This window comes from Anabrus simplex, chromosome 1 (assembly GCF_040414725.1).
Source record: "Anabrus simplex isolate iqAnaSimp1 chromosome 1, ASM4041472v1, whole genome shotgun sequence".
In the NCBI taxonomy this organism is placed as follows: domain Eukaryota; kingdom Metazoa; phylum Arthropoda; class Insecta; order Orthoptera; family Tettigoniidae; genus Anabrus; species Anabrus simplex.
In genome coordinates, this window is record NC_090265.1 from 350,727,538 (window position 1) to 350,745,095 (window position 17,558).

Sequence of the window (17,558 nt, forward strand, 5' to 3'; positions counted from 1 at the left end):
AAGGAATAGATAAGGTACTTGTTGTTTTGTACTATAAGAATGCTCAAGAACTGAAGGTCAAAAACCTTGAAGGGCATGAATTGATTCTTAAATACATACAGAATTTGCAGTTACTGATCAGTCAATTTTGGAATTTAGGATAGGAAGGTAATGGGAAAATATAGCACATATTTAATATTTTTGTTAAATACAGGGTGACCCACTTAAAACTGACACTGCAAATATATCTGGAACAACAAGAGATATTGAAAAATGACTATCATGGGCATGAAGGCAGGGAAGGGGCTAATTAAAGTAAATACTATGAGCCAGTCAAAAACACAAGAGAATATTATTTTCAACATAAGCTTATGTTTTTTAAATGGACACACTGTATTATTTCTTGTGCAATCATTAACATGAAAAATCACATAAGGAATGACGTTTGTTTCATCGCAATAGGTCAATTACATCCCAAGGTATTGTGATGTGAAGTTGATGCTTGAAATAAATGAAATGCGCAGCAGTTGCATATCCCGAGATTCAAGCACGAACCTCACGTTCTTCTTAATCACGATATGATTGACATACTATAATGAGACAGGTGCTGTACTTAATGTTATTTGCACTGTTATGAAGAGACTTGAAACAATACCTACTTCCAGTCACACACAATGGAAAATAAAGAAAGGGACTGCTCGTTCATGTTCTATTGATCTCTATACTGTACAGTACTAGAATGGACATAACGGCAATGAAATTGAATATCACTGGTAGGGGTATTACAAAATCAATCGCTGACCAAGGATCTAGCAGAGGGAGAAAATACTGGTTTACTGTACGTAGTTGTACGTCAATTACATTGTGTTACATGACAAGTACAGGACATGTTACTGAACATTTTTAATGACTGCATTACAATTGAAATTTTGCACATGATGAAGTGATGACATAAGCGTATGTTTGTACAGTAGTATGTACAAAACAAACAAACTTCTCAGTCACACATAAACATGTAACTTTGCTGTACAAATTATGTACATTCTGGAGCAGTACAATACAGAGTACTGTACTGTGTGGGTAAATAAAACACACAAGAGAGAAATCGTTATTTACATATCTCTTTGCTGTGGCAGGAAACCCTATTCTTATTTTCATCTCTCTTGATAATAGTGCAAATAACAATAAGTACAATGCCTGTCACATCACAGCACATCAATCACATCGCGATTAAGAGGAACGTGAGGCTTGTGCTTGAATCTCGGGATGTGCAACTGCTGCGCGTTTCGTTTATCTCAAGCATTAACTTCATGTTGCAATATCTCGGAATGTAATTGACCTATTGCGATAAAACAAACACAATTCCTTGTGAGATTTTTCATGTTAACTACTGTGCAAAAAATAATACAGGGTGTCCATTTAAAAACCGTAAGTTTATGTTGAAAATCAGTATTTACTTTAATTAGCCCCTTCCCTGCCTTCATGTCCGTGAAAGTCATTTTTCAATATCTCTTGTTGTTCTAGATATATTTGTGGTGAAAGTTTTAAGTGGGTTACTCTGTATAAAAAGATGATAATTTGTATATGATTCATGTAGTTGTATTTCAAAGCAGTGATATTTAAGAACTTGATTTTATACATAACATGGCCAAAAAATGTGCATATATTTCTATGTGTTTGTAACACCCTACCTTTTAAATTTTTGGTGACAGGCATCTTCAAATATTGAGGAGCCCTTCTGATATTGTGTAATTTCTTTGCTATTAGTAACAGATTATTCTCGTGAAGTTCTTGGTCCTTATGTAACATAATGTATACACTTATTGTGCATTTTCTAAAGATACAAGAACTAATAGGCACTTGAAGGCCACAAAGATGTATGCCAATTAGAATTAGCTAAAAATTGGATCAAAAATTCAATATTATTCTCTAATACACAGAGAATGTGACAGTCTTACAAGACATTACTGGCAGTAAGTAAAAAGAAATCCAATTCATGATTTTATTTGATATATGAGAGATATATGGACATGAATTGAGAATTATATATATATCATAAATATGTGTCAATAGTATATAAAATGTCTTGCTATTTATAAAACAAACATTTATAATAGTAACAATATAGTTCTATTCATTATCTGAAAACACCTTTCCTCATCTCAAAATTTATAACAACCTAACATAATAATTACACGATCCAATTAATTCAGTAGCTGTAACATTGAGATATCCACTATAAATACATATATATACACTTATCGCATCTTACATGTTTCTAAATCATAAAGTGTACCGATACAGATTGTGAGCTTATTTGAGACCCTTGTAACAAACTATCTTCCTTCACAAAATATAACCATTCCTTCTCATATTCAGCACATTAATGTCCAAGCATACAAATCTCAGAATTCCAATCTAATGTTTTCATTTCATGCAATAATTTGAGCATTTCTTCCAGTGCAATATTCATTCATTCATTTTGTTATTATTTATTAATGAATCTTAAAAGACCCTCTTGATATGTTGATATTCCTACACAAAATCTAAGGTCACTCAAGAAGATCTAGCAAATCTAGATCTACATCTAGAGCCTTGTGCCTTTATGAGACTACATCAGTGTACACAGACTTTCCATTAACATGAAGCAGTGTGTTCAGTATAAGTTGAAATATCTAATTTATTCCTCGTGTCTATTAAATCCAGAAATATTTGCAGTTGATGTTGTTTGAGAATGACTTATACTATCATCATTACTCAAAGTGATCACCTCCAGTGGTTCCAAGGAGTCTAGGAAAGAGTCTATTTTCTCCAAGAGGTTTGTTGCTACTGCAGCAAACTCTTCCCACATTTGATAGTTAGGTGATGAAGCTAAGACCTCGTTGACCTCTGTTCCTTCTATAACTCCAAACAAACGTTCCTCATCTGCAACAGAAATAATTATTAAAACCCACAGGCCTATAAAATATATACAGATACACTTAAATACAGGTTCATTATGGAAGTCCTTGGATATAAGGACAAATTAAGATGACACTGGACCTTCTTCCCTTCCCCTATTAAACTGTTGGTGACCATCACCAAGTAATTATTCCTATTTTGCACCTCCCATTATCAGAGTTGCCATTACATGGATATTGAACCAGCATTTCAAACCTTCCACACCCAGGTAACCTTCTACACCCTTTTATCTTGCTTTTTCTGATCGATTAAATTAGGCTGTGTTTGTGATTTTGAAAGATGTGATAATAATAGGCTGATTTCCTGCATTATAGGAGGGTTAGGACATTGTATGGTTTTTCAGGTCCAACAAAGTACTCCTCATTGGTAACACAATCTACCCATTAGATCTTCAATATTCAAAAGCCAGTAGTCTGCTTCCAAAGCAAATTCCTTTAGATTCTCTCGGTAACAACTTTGATGGTTGCTGATGTTCTACTCTCATTTGGTACTGTACTGATCATTGTGATGTGGTTCCCTTTGATGCCCCATTCCATGTTGGCTGAGTGGCAAGAAGAATCGATGTGTGGTGTGACAAGTCGCTCAGAGTAGTGTTGGCAGCAATACTGCAGGTGTGCCAACTTAATGTACTATTACATTCCTCTGCAAACTAGAGACAGAATTTAAAAATCACCACTGATCTGCCTTTAAGGCAGTTGCCTAGGTGACATATTCCCTGTCAGTTGTTTGCCTAGTGTTTCTTACTTAATATAAAAGAATTTGGAAATTTATCAAACATTTATCAAGCGAGTTGGACGAGCAGTTTAGGGTCCCACAGCTGTGAGCTTGCATTCAAGAGATAGTGGGCTCGAGCCCCACTGTTGGCAGCCCTGAAGATTGTTTTTCTGTGGTTTCCCACTTCCACACCAGGCAAATGCTGGGGCTGGACCTTAATTAAGGCTGCTTCCTTTCTACTCCTAGCCCTTTCCTATCCCAATGTCACCACAATACCTATTTGTGTAGGTATAATGTAAAGCAAACTGTATTATTGAACATCTCCCTAGGTAAATTATTCCAGTGCCTAACTTCTCTACCTATAAATGAGTATTTGCCTCAATCTGTCCTCTTGATTTCAAGCTTTGTCTTCCTATTGTGATCTTAGCTAGTTTCAGAAACACTACTCAAACTTTCTTGTCTACTAATATAATTCCATGCCATCTCTTCCATGACAGCTTGGAATGCACTGCTTACATGTTACAAATCTCATGTTATGGTCCATATTGAACTGAGCTTAAAGTCAAAGAATAATACTAGATTATAAATTCCACCTATTCAATACATAATAGATTTTTATTTAAATTGAAGAAATAGATCTTAACATATTAGATACAAGGACATTTTTTGCTCATAATGAGGGCGTGATCAGCCTAAAAATCTCATACATGAAAGAATGAATAGTCAGGATCCTGACTGTTATTATTCATAGTTTTTAACGAAGGTCTAAAATATAAATAAGAGGATACTGTTGTAGGTACAAATGTCTAAAGAAAAAAAAAAAAAGCTAGTAAGTGGAAGACAGTAGTTATAAGTATCTTACGACAAAGTCTTATGATCAATCCTTATTATAGATTTTTATGAATGCCTTATTTTTAAATGTGGTAAAAAGTAGCGAGTTGAAAGTTAAAAATGAATACGTAAATTGCTGCATTGAAATGAAAACTGGTAAAATATGGTGCCTTATTCTGGAGATGGCATAAGGAGAATATAATAGATAATATTTAGGATAAAAGTCACTCTTAGTGGTGGTTAAATTAAAATCCAAAGTTGTTTGTCTGTTGAAGTTTTGCAAAAGAGGAACTAGAGGTGAACCTCTCAAGGGGTAGACGATGTCAAAGGAGATATTGGCATGATGAGCACTGAACTGGAAGAAGCAGCACAGAATAGAGCTGATAGGATGACCAACAGCTGTATTCAACTAAATGAAAAAGAGAGAGTATGCAAATTTTATTTTTTAAAATAGTACCTTCATTCTCAAGTTTCTATTTAAGCAAATCCTTGGTAAATATCTACAACATCACTTAAGCATAGCAAAAATGTTCTTTAGATGTTAGCCTTTGTTTGTATCCTAGAAGTTGGTGTATGCAGTACTTCGCAGTCATGTATGTGGTACAAATGTACTGCGAGTGGAAGTGGTACTGAGATTGCCTCTTCTCTGATAAAATTGATAAATATCGGAAAAACAAGCAAGCATCAGATAATCTGGAGAGATAACTGTGAACTGTGGAGTTCAAAACAAAAATTGAATAATGGTGTTCTAGTGTTGTAGTTGCAATTGGTTTATCTGTAAATGTTGAACAGTGTTTCCTTGTCAGTGGCCACAGCTTCTTACCATGTGACTCTGATCTTCGAAAAACAAAAGCAAGTAATAAAAAGTGTCCATTCCCAGTGATCTGTTTAAAATCACAGATTGTGCTCAAGTTGGGAAGCCATTCAAAGTAGTTCCAATGACTGTGTCAGATTTCTCTAACATTCAAGAAGTTGTTGATCAACTAATTTTCATGAAGAAACCGAATATTTATAAAGTATGTTGCATCCACTAACAGCAACAGTCTAGAAGGGCCGTAGTTTATCAGGCAACTGCTGCTTAGCCTGAAGGCCTGCAGATTATGAGGTATCATGTGGTTGGCACAATGGATCCTCTTGGCCATTATTCTTGGCTTTCTAGACCGGAGCAGCTATCTCACCATCAGATACCAGTAGCTCCTCAGTTATAATCATGTAGGCTAAGTGGACCTTGAAGCAATCCTAAGATCCAGGTAAAAATCCTTGACTTGGCAGAGAATTGAAGGAAATAATAGATTTGAGTATAAAATAAACAAGGATAAAATTAAAATAATGATGATAGAGAGACAGAGGACTGGGAGAGGAATAAGAAGATTGGACAATGAGCTTTCATAAGTAGAAAATACATTTAAGTACCTAACTAGAATTTGTAGTGACACAAGTTTGGACAATAATGCAACAGATCAGAAAAAGGATACAACTATCAGGAAGATTCTACAAAGTACTAAACATTTTTTTGTATAGTTTTGCCAAGGCGGGCTCATATCAACTTCTTTCTTTTTTCAGGGTAGTGATATTAGGTAAAAGTCAATAAGGACCAGAAAAAAAAAAAAACAGACCAATAAAAATGGTTAAATTAATAGATTCAGATTAGATGAGACCATCTGGTAAGCCATACGCTGTGCCATAACACAATGATAATAACAATAGCAGAGGGCTGCACAGAATGAAGGCCGCATCTGAAATACATGAGCCAAATCATGTCAAGTATAAAATGTGCAAACTACATGGAACTGAAAAGGAAGGCTGAAGGTAGAGAAGAATGAAAGACTACTGCAAATCAAGTCTAGGTTGAGAACCAGAAGAAGAACGTACAAATATAACTGCTTTTGCAATTTTTTAATACATGAACACCACACCTGTTAGTTGCAAATACACTGACTGACAGTGACAATGCAACACCAAGGAGGAATGGTTCAAAAGGGATGAAAGTTGGGGAAAAAACAGAGACGGCACGGATGAATAATTGATGTTTATTTCAAACCGATATGCAGGTTACACAATGCGCACAGCATCGACTCAGTAGGATGTAGGACCACCGCGAGCGGCGATGCACGCAGAAACACGTCGAGGTACAGAGTCAATAAGAGTGCGGATGGTGTCCTGAGGGATGGTTCTCCATTCTCTGTCAACCATTTGCCACAGTTGGTCGTCCGTACGAGGCTGGGGCAGAGTTTGCAAACAGCGTCCAATGAGATCCCACACGTGTTCGACTGGTGAGAGATCCGGAGAGTACGCTGGCCACGGAAGCATCTGTACACCTCGTAGAGCCTGTTGGGAGATGCGAGCAGTGTGTGGGCAGGCATTATCCTGCTGAAACAGAGCATTGGGCAGTCCCTGAAGGTACGGGAGTGCCACCGGCCGCAGCACATGCTGCACGTAGCGGTGGGCATTTAACGTGCCTTGAATACGCACTAGAGGTGACGTGGAATCATACGCAATAGTGCCCCAAACCATGATGCCGCGTTGTCTAGCGGTAGGGCGCTCCACAGTTACTGCCGGATTTGACCTTTCTCCACGCCGACGCCACACTCGTCTGCGGTGACTATCACTGACAGAACACAAGCGTGACTCATCGGAGAACACGACGTTCCGCCATTCCCCCATCCAAGTCGCTCTAGCCCGGCACCATGCCAGGCGTGCACGTCTATGCTGTGGAGTCAATGGTAGTCTTCTGAGCGGACGCCGGGAGTGCAGGCCTCCTTCAACCAATCGACGGGAAATTGTTCTGGTCAATATTGGAACAGCCAGGGTGTCTTGCACATGCTGAAGAATGGCGGTTGACGTGGCGTGCGGGGCTGCCACCGCTTGGCGGCCGATGCGCCGATCCTCGCGTGCTGACGTCACTCGGGCTGCGCCTGGACCCCTCGCACGTGCCACATGTCCCTGCGCCAACCATCTTCGCCACAGGCGCTGCACCGTGGACACATCCCTATGGGTATCGGCTGCGATTTGACGAAGCGACCAACCTGCCCTTCTCAGCCCGATCACCATACCCCTCGTAAAGTCGTCTGTCTTCTGGAAATGCCTCCGTTGACGGCGGCCTGGCATTCTTAGCTATACACGTGTCCTGTGGAACACGACAACATGTTGTACAATGACTGTCGGCTGAGAAATCACGGTACGAAGTGGGCCATTCGCCAACGCCGTGTCCCATTTATCGTTCGCTACGTGCGCAGCACAGCGGCGCATTTCACATCATGAGCATACCTCAGTGACGTCAGTCTACCCTGCAATTGGCATAAAGTTCTGACCACTCCTTCTTGGTGTTGCATTTGCTCTGTCAGTCAGTGTAGTTGCAAATGCCATGCACTACAGAGACCAATTGTACCACAGTGGCAATGACAATGTTCAGCCAGTTAGATTTGCAAATAAGGCAGCTGTGTAATGTGTTCTGTACCTTTCAGTGGCTCTGAGTGTACAGTGAGAGCAGCTATTGTGTGCATTCCCAGTGCAGGGTAATAAAAAAGATGGAGATACACATGAAAAGCGAAGAGAAAAAAAAAAATACAGTTGTCAAAAACTTGGGCACAGGACAAACACAAAGGGAACAAAGGAGTACATTACTTACTTGGTATTAGGAAACCAGTTATCAAACAATAAATTGAAAGAAACAGATAAACCATACATTCCACTAGAGTTTGGTAACAACTTCTCTCTTTGTTAGTTTCTGTCTGCTGCTGGCTGTTGAAATAGTGACAGCAATCTACTCAAGCCATTCAAAAGGCTGTGGAACTTTGACCAACCACCCAGTTAAGTAATTACTTCCACTGTCTCAATATGGCAAATACAATGTTAAAATCTGAGCAAAGAGGTGTGAATTTATTTATGATGTTTCCATTAGGTATAAGTTGTTCATTTTTGAGAATAGAAGGGAGGCTTACATCATTTGCACCTTCTTTATTGCAACATCCATGACAAACTGACTGAGTGAGGGGAGTCCATTAACTTAAGCATTGATCACTGATTAATTAGATTGTTCAGAAACTGGTTACTAATTCATTATTACATTATAAGAACATTATTTAAGATGCAAGCTTACTTACCTAAATAGTCTGCTAATACTCCTAGCAATTCCTGAGTTTCATCAATTCCAAGGGCAACGTGAAGATCTGTAGATTCAATACAGTAATTCCATAATGCTTGACATATCAGTGTAGCCAACTGCCAGTCTGTTTCTCCATATTTGGCAAGAATTTTTGTCAGTCTAAGATAAAATATTTTACACATTATTAAAAACAAGAACATCCGAATAAGAAACATTAGAAAGAAAAAAAAAAAAAGACCTCAATACTGCATGGTTAGAAAACTGAGGAATAATATATTATAAATAAATCACTTATAGAAACATATAAAAGGATAAACACAATGACATATCAGCATCAGATGATGAGACAAGGACAATCTGCACATCTTCATATATTGGCGTCTTAAAATAGACAGGCTATCTCCTCATGAATCCCAGTTCTTCCTCCTCCATTTCTTCTCAGGTCCTGACAAGCTCATTTCAGCTTCCCAGCTACATCACTGGGGTAGGCTTTAAACACTCAATGAGGGGCCATCTTGGAGGTTTTTCAAAATTTGACAGAGACTATATTGCTAAAATATGAGACAGGTAGTATTGATAAAGAGTAGCCTGCCTGGTGGCCATGATCGTTAAGGCACTGAAGTCCAAACGGTATGACACTGTGGTTAGCTGGTTCGAGTCCCATTGGTCGAACAAATTTTCACCATCAGAATGTTGGCCGGCAAGTATGGGAGATAGTGGTACAAAATTCCTAATCACTAGATTCCGTGCCAAAAGCCTGGATTAAATTCCAAACCTCTCCACAGTGTTCATTTGGAATGAGGGCATATGACGCTGTTGGTGGTGATTTGTCCGTCGGATGGGGACGTTAAGACTTGAGCAGACCCCTTGGTGCTATTCGACAGGAGTAGGCTATGTGCTGGTACCAGGTTTCACCCTCTCCTTTCCTACTATCGTATATCACGTCATTTATTTAATCTCATTAACTCCTCTGATAAGGTTGACATCAGGAAGGGCATCCAGTCATAAAAATCCGCCACAACAGATTCATCTCATCTCACACCAGACCCCGTAGAGAAATGGGACAAGGATTGGACAAACAAACAAACAAACAAACAAACAAACAAACAAACAAACAAACAAACAAACAAACAAACAAACAAACAAACAAACAGTGTTGATAAAGAGTTGAATACATTTAGAACAACAAGAGTTAATTGTGCTATAGAGGTATGAGGTAAAACAAAAGGTAAAGTCAAGGAGAAAGAAACAAGTTGGTGGAATGATAGAGTAAAGCATAAAATTGAAGAAAGAAACATGGCAAAGAAAAACAAAGATGTTGAGAAACATAATCAGGCTCAGGCAATTGTACCAAAGGATGATTAAAAAAAAATAGGAAGATTGGAACAGGAATACAGGAATAAGAAACTCCGGGTGAAAAGAGCTGGGAACTGTTCACCCAAAGAACTGAGGAAGATAGTAAAGGATAGTAAGTCTGGCCAGTTAAATCTGCTATGGTAATGGAGTAAACCATACAGCCAGTGTCTCCACGCCAAGTGTTGGGTAGCGGTAAATAGTCTGACCCACTATAAGGACCAATGGCTAAGGGCGGAGGAGTCCTTATAGAAGGGAAATGGGCCCTCAGAGGAGGAAATGCCACTGAAACCCCATATCAACTGTAGCGTCTGTACTCCAGAGGAGTGGCTACAAAATGTGTCTGTTCCTCATGTTAGGAGCGGCCTACAAGTTTTGACTGGCAGTAGCTATAAAATGCCTTTGGGAGTGGTTAACTCATTGTAATAAAAGTCTATGTAATGACAAGTGTACTGAAGCCTCGGAAAACGCTAGGGCTTTCCCCACAAGCTACGTGTAGTTCTTGTGATGCTGGGAGAAATGTGAGAAATGGGCGACCAAAAACCAAATACATCAAGATAGTGACCATCAGTGTAGTGACACTAACAGGGAAAGTGGAAGAAATTGTAGATTTTATGGTTGACAAAGATATAGCAGTGCTGGGAATCAGTGAGACCAAATGGAAAGGAAAATGTGAGAGGAAACTAAAGAAAGGATACACCTTATACTATAGTGGAGGAAGAGAAGCCAAAAAATGGTGTAGGTCTCATAATTATAAAAGACCTAAAGGAATACCTAGAATTGGTGGAAAACATAAATGACAGGTTGATTAACCCTAGAGAGCTAACGCTTCATCAATATGATGACGGCCATGATAAAATTTCTCTCCCCCACCCCTTCTCGCAACCTCAGCCCTTTGGATCCTTCGGTACCTTCATTTGTCCTTGAGCTGTGTATGATGTTACATCGGTCTCATCAGAGACCTGTCTCGTTAGTCAGTTATGTGCTGTGTGTAGTCTTTCTGAAGAAGCCTTAGCTTTGGCGTAGGTATAATTCGCTATTCAACTGAAGTTGCAGGATTGTGTTTGCTGTTTTATTTAAACCTAGTTAACAAGAATCCTTTCTGCTCTCTGTCTAGGTATTGAATCACACACCTTTTGGATGTTTTCATCTGAAATTCCTGTTAAATATGTCATCCACCGAAACTTCTTTGACAGAAAAGATCATGAAATGGCCACCGGATATGGAAGGTGAGAGTGGTGAGAATAGTGGCAGTGAAACTGAAGACAATGGAGAAGAAGATCACATTGTGTTATCAGACGGCAATTTTGATGACGACGTCACTTTTGACCCTCATAATGTAGGGACAATAATATCTCATTATTCCTCATACTCAAACTCCGAGGAAGTGGAATGCTCTACAGGAATAGATCAGCCGGCTCGTAAACAGATCCCTATATAATAGTGAGCAGTAAAAGTAGTGTAGTGAGAAAAATTAGACACCGTTGGTCTGCAGTTCCTCCGAGACCATCAAATACTTGCTCAGCACCTATGAATATTATTCATTATAGCAGGGACCGAAAGAAAGAGCAAAAAATGTGAACTCACCAAGGGAAGCATTTTCCTTATATTTTACCCTGACAATGGGTGATAAAATAATCAAGCACACGAATGAAAAAATTGCAGAAAGACTTGTAAATCCAAAGTGCAACAGTGACTGACTTGTGTGAAGAAGAATTTGATGCATTTTTAAGTGTTTTGATATTATCCGCTGTTCAAAAGAATAACCACATATCTACAAAGGAGATGTTTGATGCAGAATTTTCAGAGATGAGGTACAAAGCCACAATGAGTTGTGACAGATTTGACTTTCTTTGTGAATGGTTACATTTTGATGATGAGACAACAAGGCTTAAGAGGAGAGAAACAGACAAGTTGCTCCAATAAGAGAGAATTGGGAACAGTTTATATTTGCCTGTAGGGAATCTTATAAGCCTGGATCATTCCTTACGATTGATTAGCAACTTTTTGCTTTTAGAGGGCAGTGCCCTTTCAAAATGTACATCCCCCCTAACAAGCCATCAAAGTATGGCATCAAAATTAAGTACATGACTGATGCAATGCCATATCTTGGTAAAAACACTGCACCTGCTAATCAACCATTAACAGATTTCTTTGTGAAAACCTTAAGAAAGAGTGTCCATGGAAGCAATCACAACATAACAATGGACAATTGGCTCATTTCTGTTCCCTTGGCAACTGACCTATTGAAACCATCATATAACTTGACAATAGTAGGCACTATTCGTAAGCATGAACGAGAAATTCCACCTGCGTTACTGAATCATACGGAAAGAAAAGTAGGCACATCTATGTTTGGTTTTGACCAAGAGAAAACACTTCTGTCGTACAAAACCAAGCCGAACGATGTGGTCTTAGTTCTTTCGACCACTCATGAAAGAGGAGAGATCAATCCAATATCGAAGAAGCTAATTATGTTTGAGAATTATAACGACACGAAAGGTGGTGTGGACACGCTAGATCAGATGAACAATCAGTGAATTGTAGTAGAAAGACAAGAAGATGGACACTGTCTGTTTTCTTTGGTATGTTGAATGTTATTCTAGTGAACTCTTATGTGATCTATGTTCACAACAAGTTCAAAAATAAAGAAAAGCCTTTGCAGAAGAGCTGCAGTATGAACTTATGAAGCCATGGGTGACACATTGCCTTGGAATGTGCAACTTGCTGCATATGCTGCACTCATCTGTCGCAGAAATACTTCACGTGAATATGCCTACAGATGAAGCAGAGGGTCCTGAATCAAGAAAATGCAAGGTATGTGCCTTTTTCCCAAGTAAGAAATGGAGGATGACAAAACTTTATTGTTTTCATTGTTCCAGAGCTGTATGCAGGGAACATCAAGCAAGATGCTCTTTAAGAATGCAACAATGGACGATGAATGTGGTCGGAATGTTCGTGTATGCTGACAAGACTCTATCAAAGAAATGTATCATGTAAAATACACAAATATGTAGCAATAAGTCATTTTTACATAGCAAGAAATTTGTTCATTAAAATGACTACCCGTTAGCTTTAACATTCCTTGTATACCACATTAGCTGTCTAGGATTAAGGTCAGATTGAGACTTGAAACTGATGTAACAGATATAATTCAAGGGTATGCTCCACAAACAGGAAATACAGATACGGATCTAGAGGAATACCTTGAATATCTGGAAGGCCATATACAGGACAAACAAGTTGTGATCATAGGAGACATGAATGCCCAAGTAGGTCAGGAAAGAAAAGAAGATGAAGAGATTATGGGACCATTTGTATATGAGAAGAGAAACAAGGCTGGAGATATTTTGGTAGACTTTTGTAGAAGAAATGAGCTGATCACTGGTAACACATGGTTTCGAAAGAAAAACAGTCAGAAGAAAACAAGATATAGCTGGGATAACAAAATCAAATCTCTGATAGATTACATTTTGGTTGAGAAAGGTAACAGGAAAATGTTGATAGATGTAACAGCCCTCCCAAGTGAATCTTTTGAAGGAAATCACATAGTTGTGATAACTAAGTTAAAGATGGGAAAGATACAAAAGATGACTGAGATTAGGCAGAGAAAGCTAAGGGCGTGGAAATTGCAGGAGAAGGAAATAAATGGAGAGTTCCAGACACACATTAAAACAAGTATACCTAAGGAAGACATCAGAAGGGTCGAAGAAGAATGGGCATACTTTAAAACAGTCATGGTGGAGTCTGCAGAAAAGACCTGTGGAAGAGTATCAGGAAGGAAGAAAGATCAAGAAACATCCTGGTGGAATGACAGGGTAAAAGATATATTTAAACGGAAGAAATAAGTTTGGAAAAGATGGCTGAGAAACAGAACAACAGAATGCAAAACAGAATACAGGCACTGCAAGAAGGAGTGCTCCAAAGTGGTTCAAAAAGTGAAAAAGAAATTCTGGCATTAATTCACTGAATCTCTGCAAGAAGATACAATCAGAAGCAAAAAGATCTTATTCCAGTGGGTAAAAAAGAAGAAAAACCCAGGTGTAGGTGCTAACTTCATTAAAATTAACAGGAGGAAGTAATGGCACAGAAGCAGGATGTATTGCAGAGGTGGGGAAAGTACTTTGAACAGCTTTACAATGTACAAAATACCTTGGTATAAGGAGAAATCAAAGAACCAGATTTAGTGCAGATGGAAGATAAGGAAGATGGCAGAGATTGAGTGGGCCACTTAAAGAATGAAACAAGGCAAGGCAGCTGGAATTGACAAGGTCGCCTTAGAAATGATAATAGCAGCAGTAGCAATTGGTCTACAGTGGTTGTATAGACTCTTCAGAGTGATATGGAGAAACTAACTGTTCCAAAAGAGTGGACGAAAGAAGACAGGAAACAATGTGAAAATTACAGAGGAGTGACGCTGATACCTCATACAGCTAAGATCCTTGAAAGAATCTTGGATAAATGAATAAGAGACAGAGTAGAGGGAAATTTGGCAGAACACCAGAATGGATTCAGAAGAGACAGGTCATTTACATTGCGTCAAATGATGGAAACATATTAGGAATATGGAAAGAATATGGTAGTAACGTTTATAGATATTGAAAAGGCATATGACAGTGTTCCAAGGAATTTGGTATGGAAAACATTGACAGAGGCACAGATTGGGAATGAAACAATGCAGATGGTAATAGCACTGTATCAAAATTGTGAAAGCTGTGTTAGAACCAAAGTGGGTCAAAATGAATGGTTCAGAGTTGAGACACGCTTAAGACAGGGAAGTGTATTGTCTCCCTTACTCTTCATTATCATCATGGATACAATTCTATATAATATCAAGGAGAAGATTATGGGCGAGCAAGTAAAGTCTACGCTCTTTACTGATGACATTGTAGTTTGGGGAGATAATGAATAGGAAGTACAGACACAAGTTGATTTATGGAATGAGTAGATAAGAAATTTTGGAATGAAGATTAGTCTGTGAAAAGTAAGACTTTGATCATGACATAAGGTAACAGAAAATCCAGGAGAGTGATAAAAATAGGAAATGAACCTCTTGAAGTAGTGACAAATTTTAAATGTTTGGGCAGCTTGATATCACAAGATGGAAATTTGGATGGAAGAATTCATTTAAGAATACAGCAGTCTGCAAGTTTCTACTAGTGTGTGAGAGACATTGTGTGGAACAAAGATGTGCCAATGAAGTGCAAGAAGGTTTTATACTCGTCCTATTACAAACCTATACTGACCTATGCTTCAGCAGCCTGGATGTTGACTAAGCGGAACAAGGAGCTGAAAATGAGGTTCTTGAGGAGCATATAGGGAAAGACAAGATGAGATACAGTATGAAATGAGGAAATAAGGAGAAGTGTGGAAGTGTGTAAACCCAAAAAAGAATCTGGAAAATGGAATGGATGAAGAAGAAGTAAAGGAAATCAGAAAATGTTATACGGGTTAATGAAAAGTAAAACACCAATCATCATCATCATCATCATCAATGTCCCACTCCAGTCGCCTGGATGTGGTTAACAAGCCTCCTCCACTCCTTTCTGTCCTTCCACTTTTCCTGCTCCATTATTTCCGCCACATCCAATCCAGCTTCTCTAATGTCTTCCCAAATCTGATTCATCCACCTTTTTCTCAGTCTTCCAACTGGTCTCTTTCCCTTAACTTCTCTTTCCAATTCCCTTCTTGCTTCCTGTTTCTTTCCCATTCTTTTTACATGTCTGAACCATCTCAGTCTTGCTTTCTGTATGATCTGTACTAATGGTTCTATATTTAGCTCTTGTCTGATTTTAATATTTTGAATTCTATCTCTTCTTGTCTTTTTAACTGATGTTCTTAAAAATTTCACTTCTACTGCTTGGATCTTACTATCTTGTCTCTTATTAGTTACCAGTGTTTCTAGTCCATATGTTACAATTATTGGTATGAAATACTGTTTATATAATGTTGATTTCATTCTCTTGGGTACTTTTTCATCCCATAAAAGCTCTCTGACTTGTTGATAAAATGTTGTACCTTTACTTAGTCTGTTATTAATTTCGGGATTGATTTCATTACTTCCATAAATAATGCTACCCAGATATGTAAACTGTTCTACATTCTCTAATAGGGAAGAAATCAAAGCTATTGAAACAGAGAATGGGATCATTATCAGAGATATGGTAGGAATCAGAGAAGAGTTGAAGAGTTAGTTTGAAAAACTACTGAATGGGGAGTGTGATCAAGAACAAGTTACTAAAGTCATTAATGAATTACAGAAGGAACAACCTCCAATTGCTTGGAAAGAGACAGAAAATGCCCTGAAGAAAATGGAAATTGGAAAGTCAGTGGGAGCAGATGAACTAACAGCAGACATGATTAAGGCAGCTGGAATTCCTCGAATACAGTGGCTACATCGAACACTGGCAGTTGTATGGAAAGAGAACAAGTTACCAGATGACTGAGAAAAGGAATTATAATCCCATTGTTTAAAAAAGGAACTAGAAGGAAGTGCACCAATTATAGAGGCATCACCCTTTTGTAGAGTGTTGAACGTGAGGAAAGGAACATTAAGGACGACACAAACATCCAGTCCCCAGGCCAGGGATATTAATCATTTACAATTAAAAACCCCTGACCCAGCCAGGAATTGAAACTGGGGCTGCTGGGCGACAGGTGGACCCGTTGCCCCCTACACCACGGGGCCAACCATATTTTAGTTACTTTTTCAAGCGTCTTATATTATTTTTACCTCCAAATGTGAGATAATTCCTTTTGAATTTTCTAGTCAGTGTTTTTTCTACAACTTTGCTACTGATAGAGTGCTTGTATTCAAATGTAGTTAAACTAGATCCCATACATGGTGTGGTCGTAGCACTCATTCAAGATAACATATGAATAGTAACACAGTAAAGGTTTCCACCTCTGAATAGGTGTAGAGTGTTGAACGTGAGGAAAGGAACATTAAGGAATAGGTGGAAACCTTTACTGTGTTACTATTCATATGTTATTCTCAGTTCAGTACGGACCAACAACATGAAATTCATAACCCTTGATCATTCAAGATAGTCGGTGCACTTAGTGTCCGTCAAAACTAACATAGTTTCTGTGTTGTGAGAATGAGACCATTGGAAACAATGATGCAAGGTTGAAACAAGTGTACGTATGACACTGTCAATGGCAGTATAAGTTGATGGGCACAGAGATTATCAGGCAACAATAGGTACATTGAGTTTAAGATTCTCCTAACCATGGCAGATCACACACTGTAGAGACACCTAACAGTGTAGTTGCACCATTCTGCCATTTTGAACCAGAGATGAAGAGGCAATCAATGGGGTAGCATCATGAAAATTTGCCCACCCCCTCAAAAAAAAAGAAAAAAAGGTTCCTTTGGCAGAAAAAGTAATGGCTACCACTTTCTAGGATTTGAATGGAATCATGCTTGTGAAAATCTTTGTTCAAGGAGCCACCATGAATTCCACCGACACTATCACTCATTCAACGATTCATTTGTTTCTATATTCGTCCCTGTTTTTATCTCCTTGTAAGATGTGTACTGTTTAATGTAACGCCTTGTGTAATATAAATGCCTACATGCTGGCCTATTTCCCACATTTTGGCTGATGATGAC

At 38.5% G+C, this 17,558-nt stretch overlaps 1 protein-coding gene across 1 annotated transcript in view; it reads right to left on the bottom strand.

The window, feature by feature from the left end:
* Nucleotides 1-1,560: 1,560 nt before the first annotated feature.
* Nucleotides 1,561-17,558, bottom strand: part of LOC136866481 (armadillo repeat-containing protein 2) — a 130,745-nt gene continuing 114,747 nt past the window's right edge. Inside the window, exons 15-16 of the mRNA XM_067143525.2 lie at nucleotides 8,589-8,749; nucleotides 1,561-2,904 (exon numbers count right to left, since the gene is read on the bottom strand). Coding sequence (XP_066999626.2) covers nucleotides 2,660-2,904; nucleotides 8,589-8,749 — 406 coding nt within the window. The 3' untranslated portion in view covers nucleotides 1,561-2,659. The remainder of the gene's footprint in view (nucleotides 2,905-8,588; nucleotides 8,750-17,558) is intronic.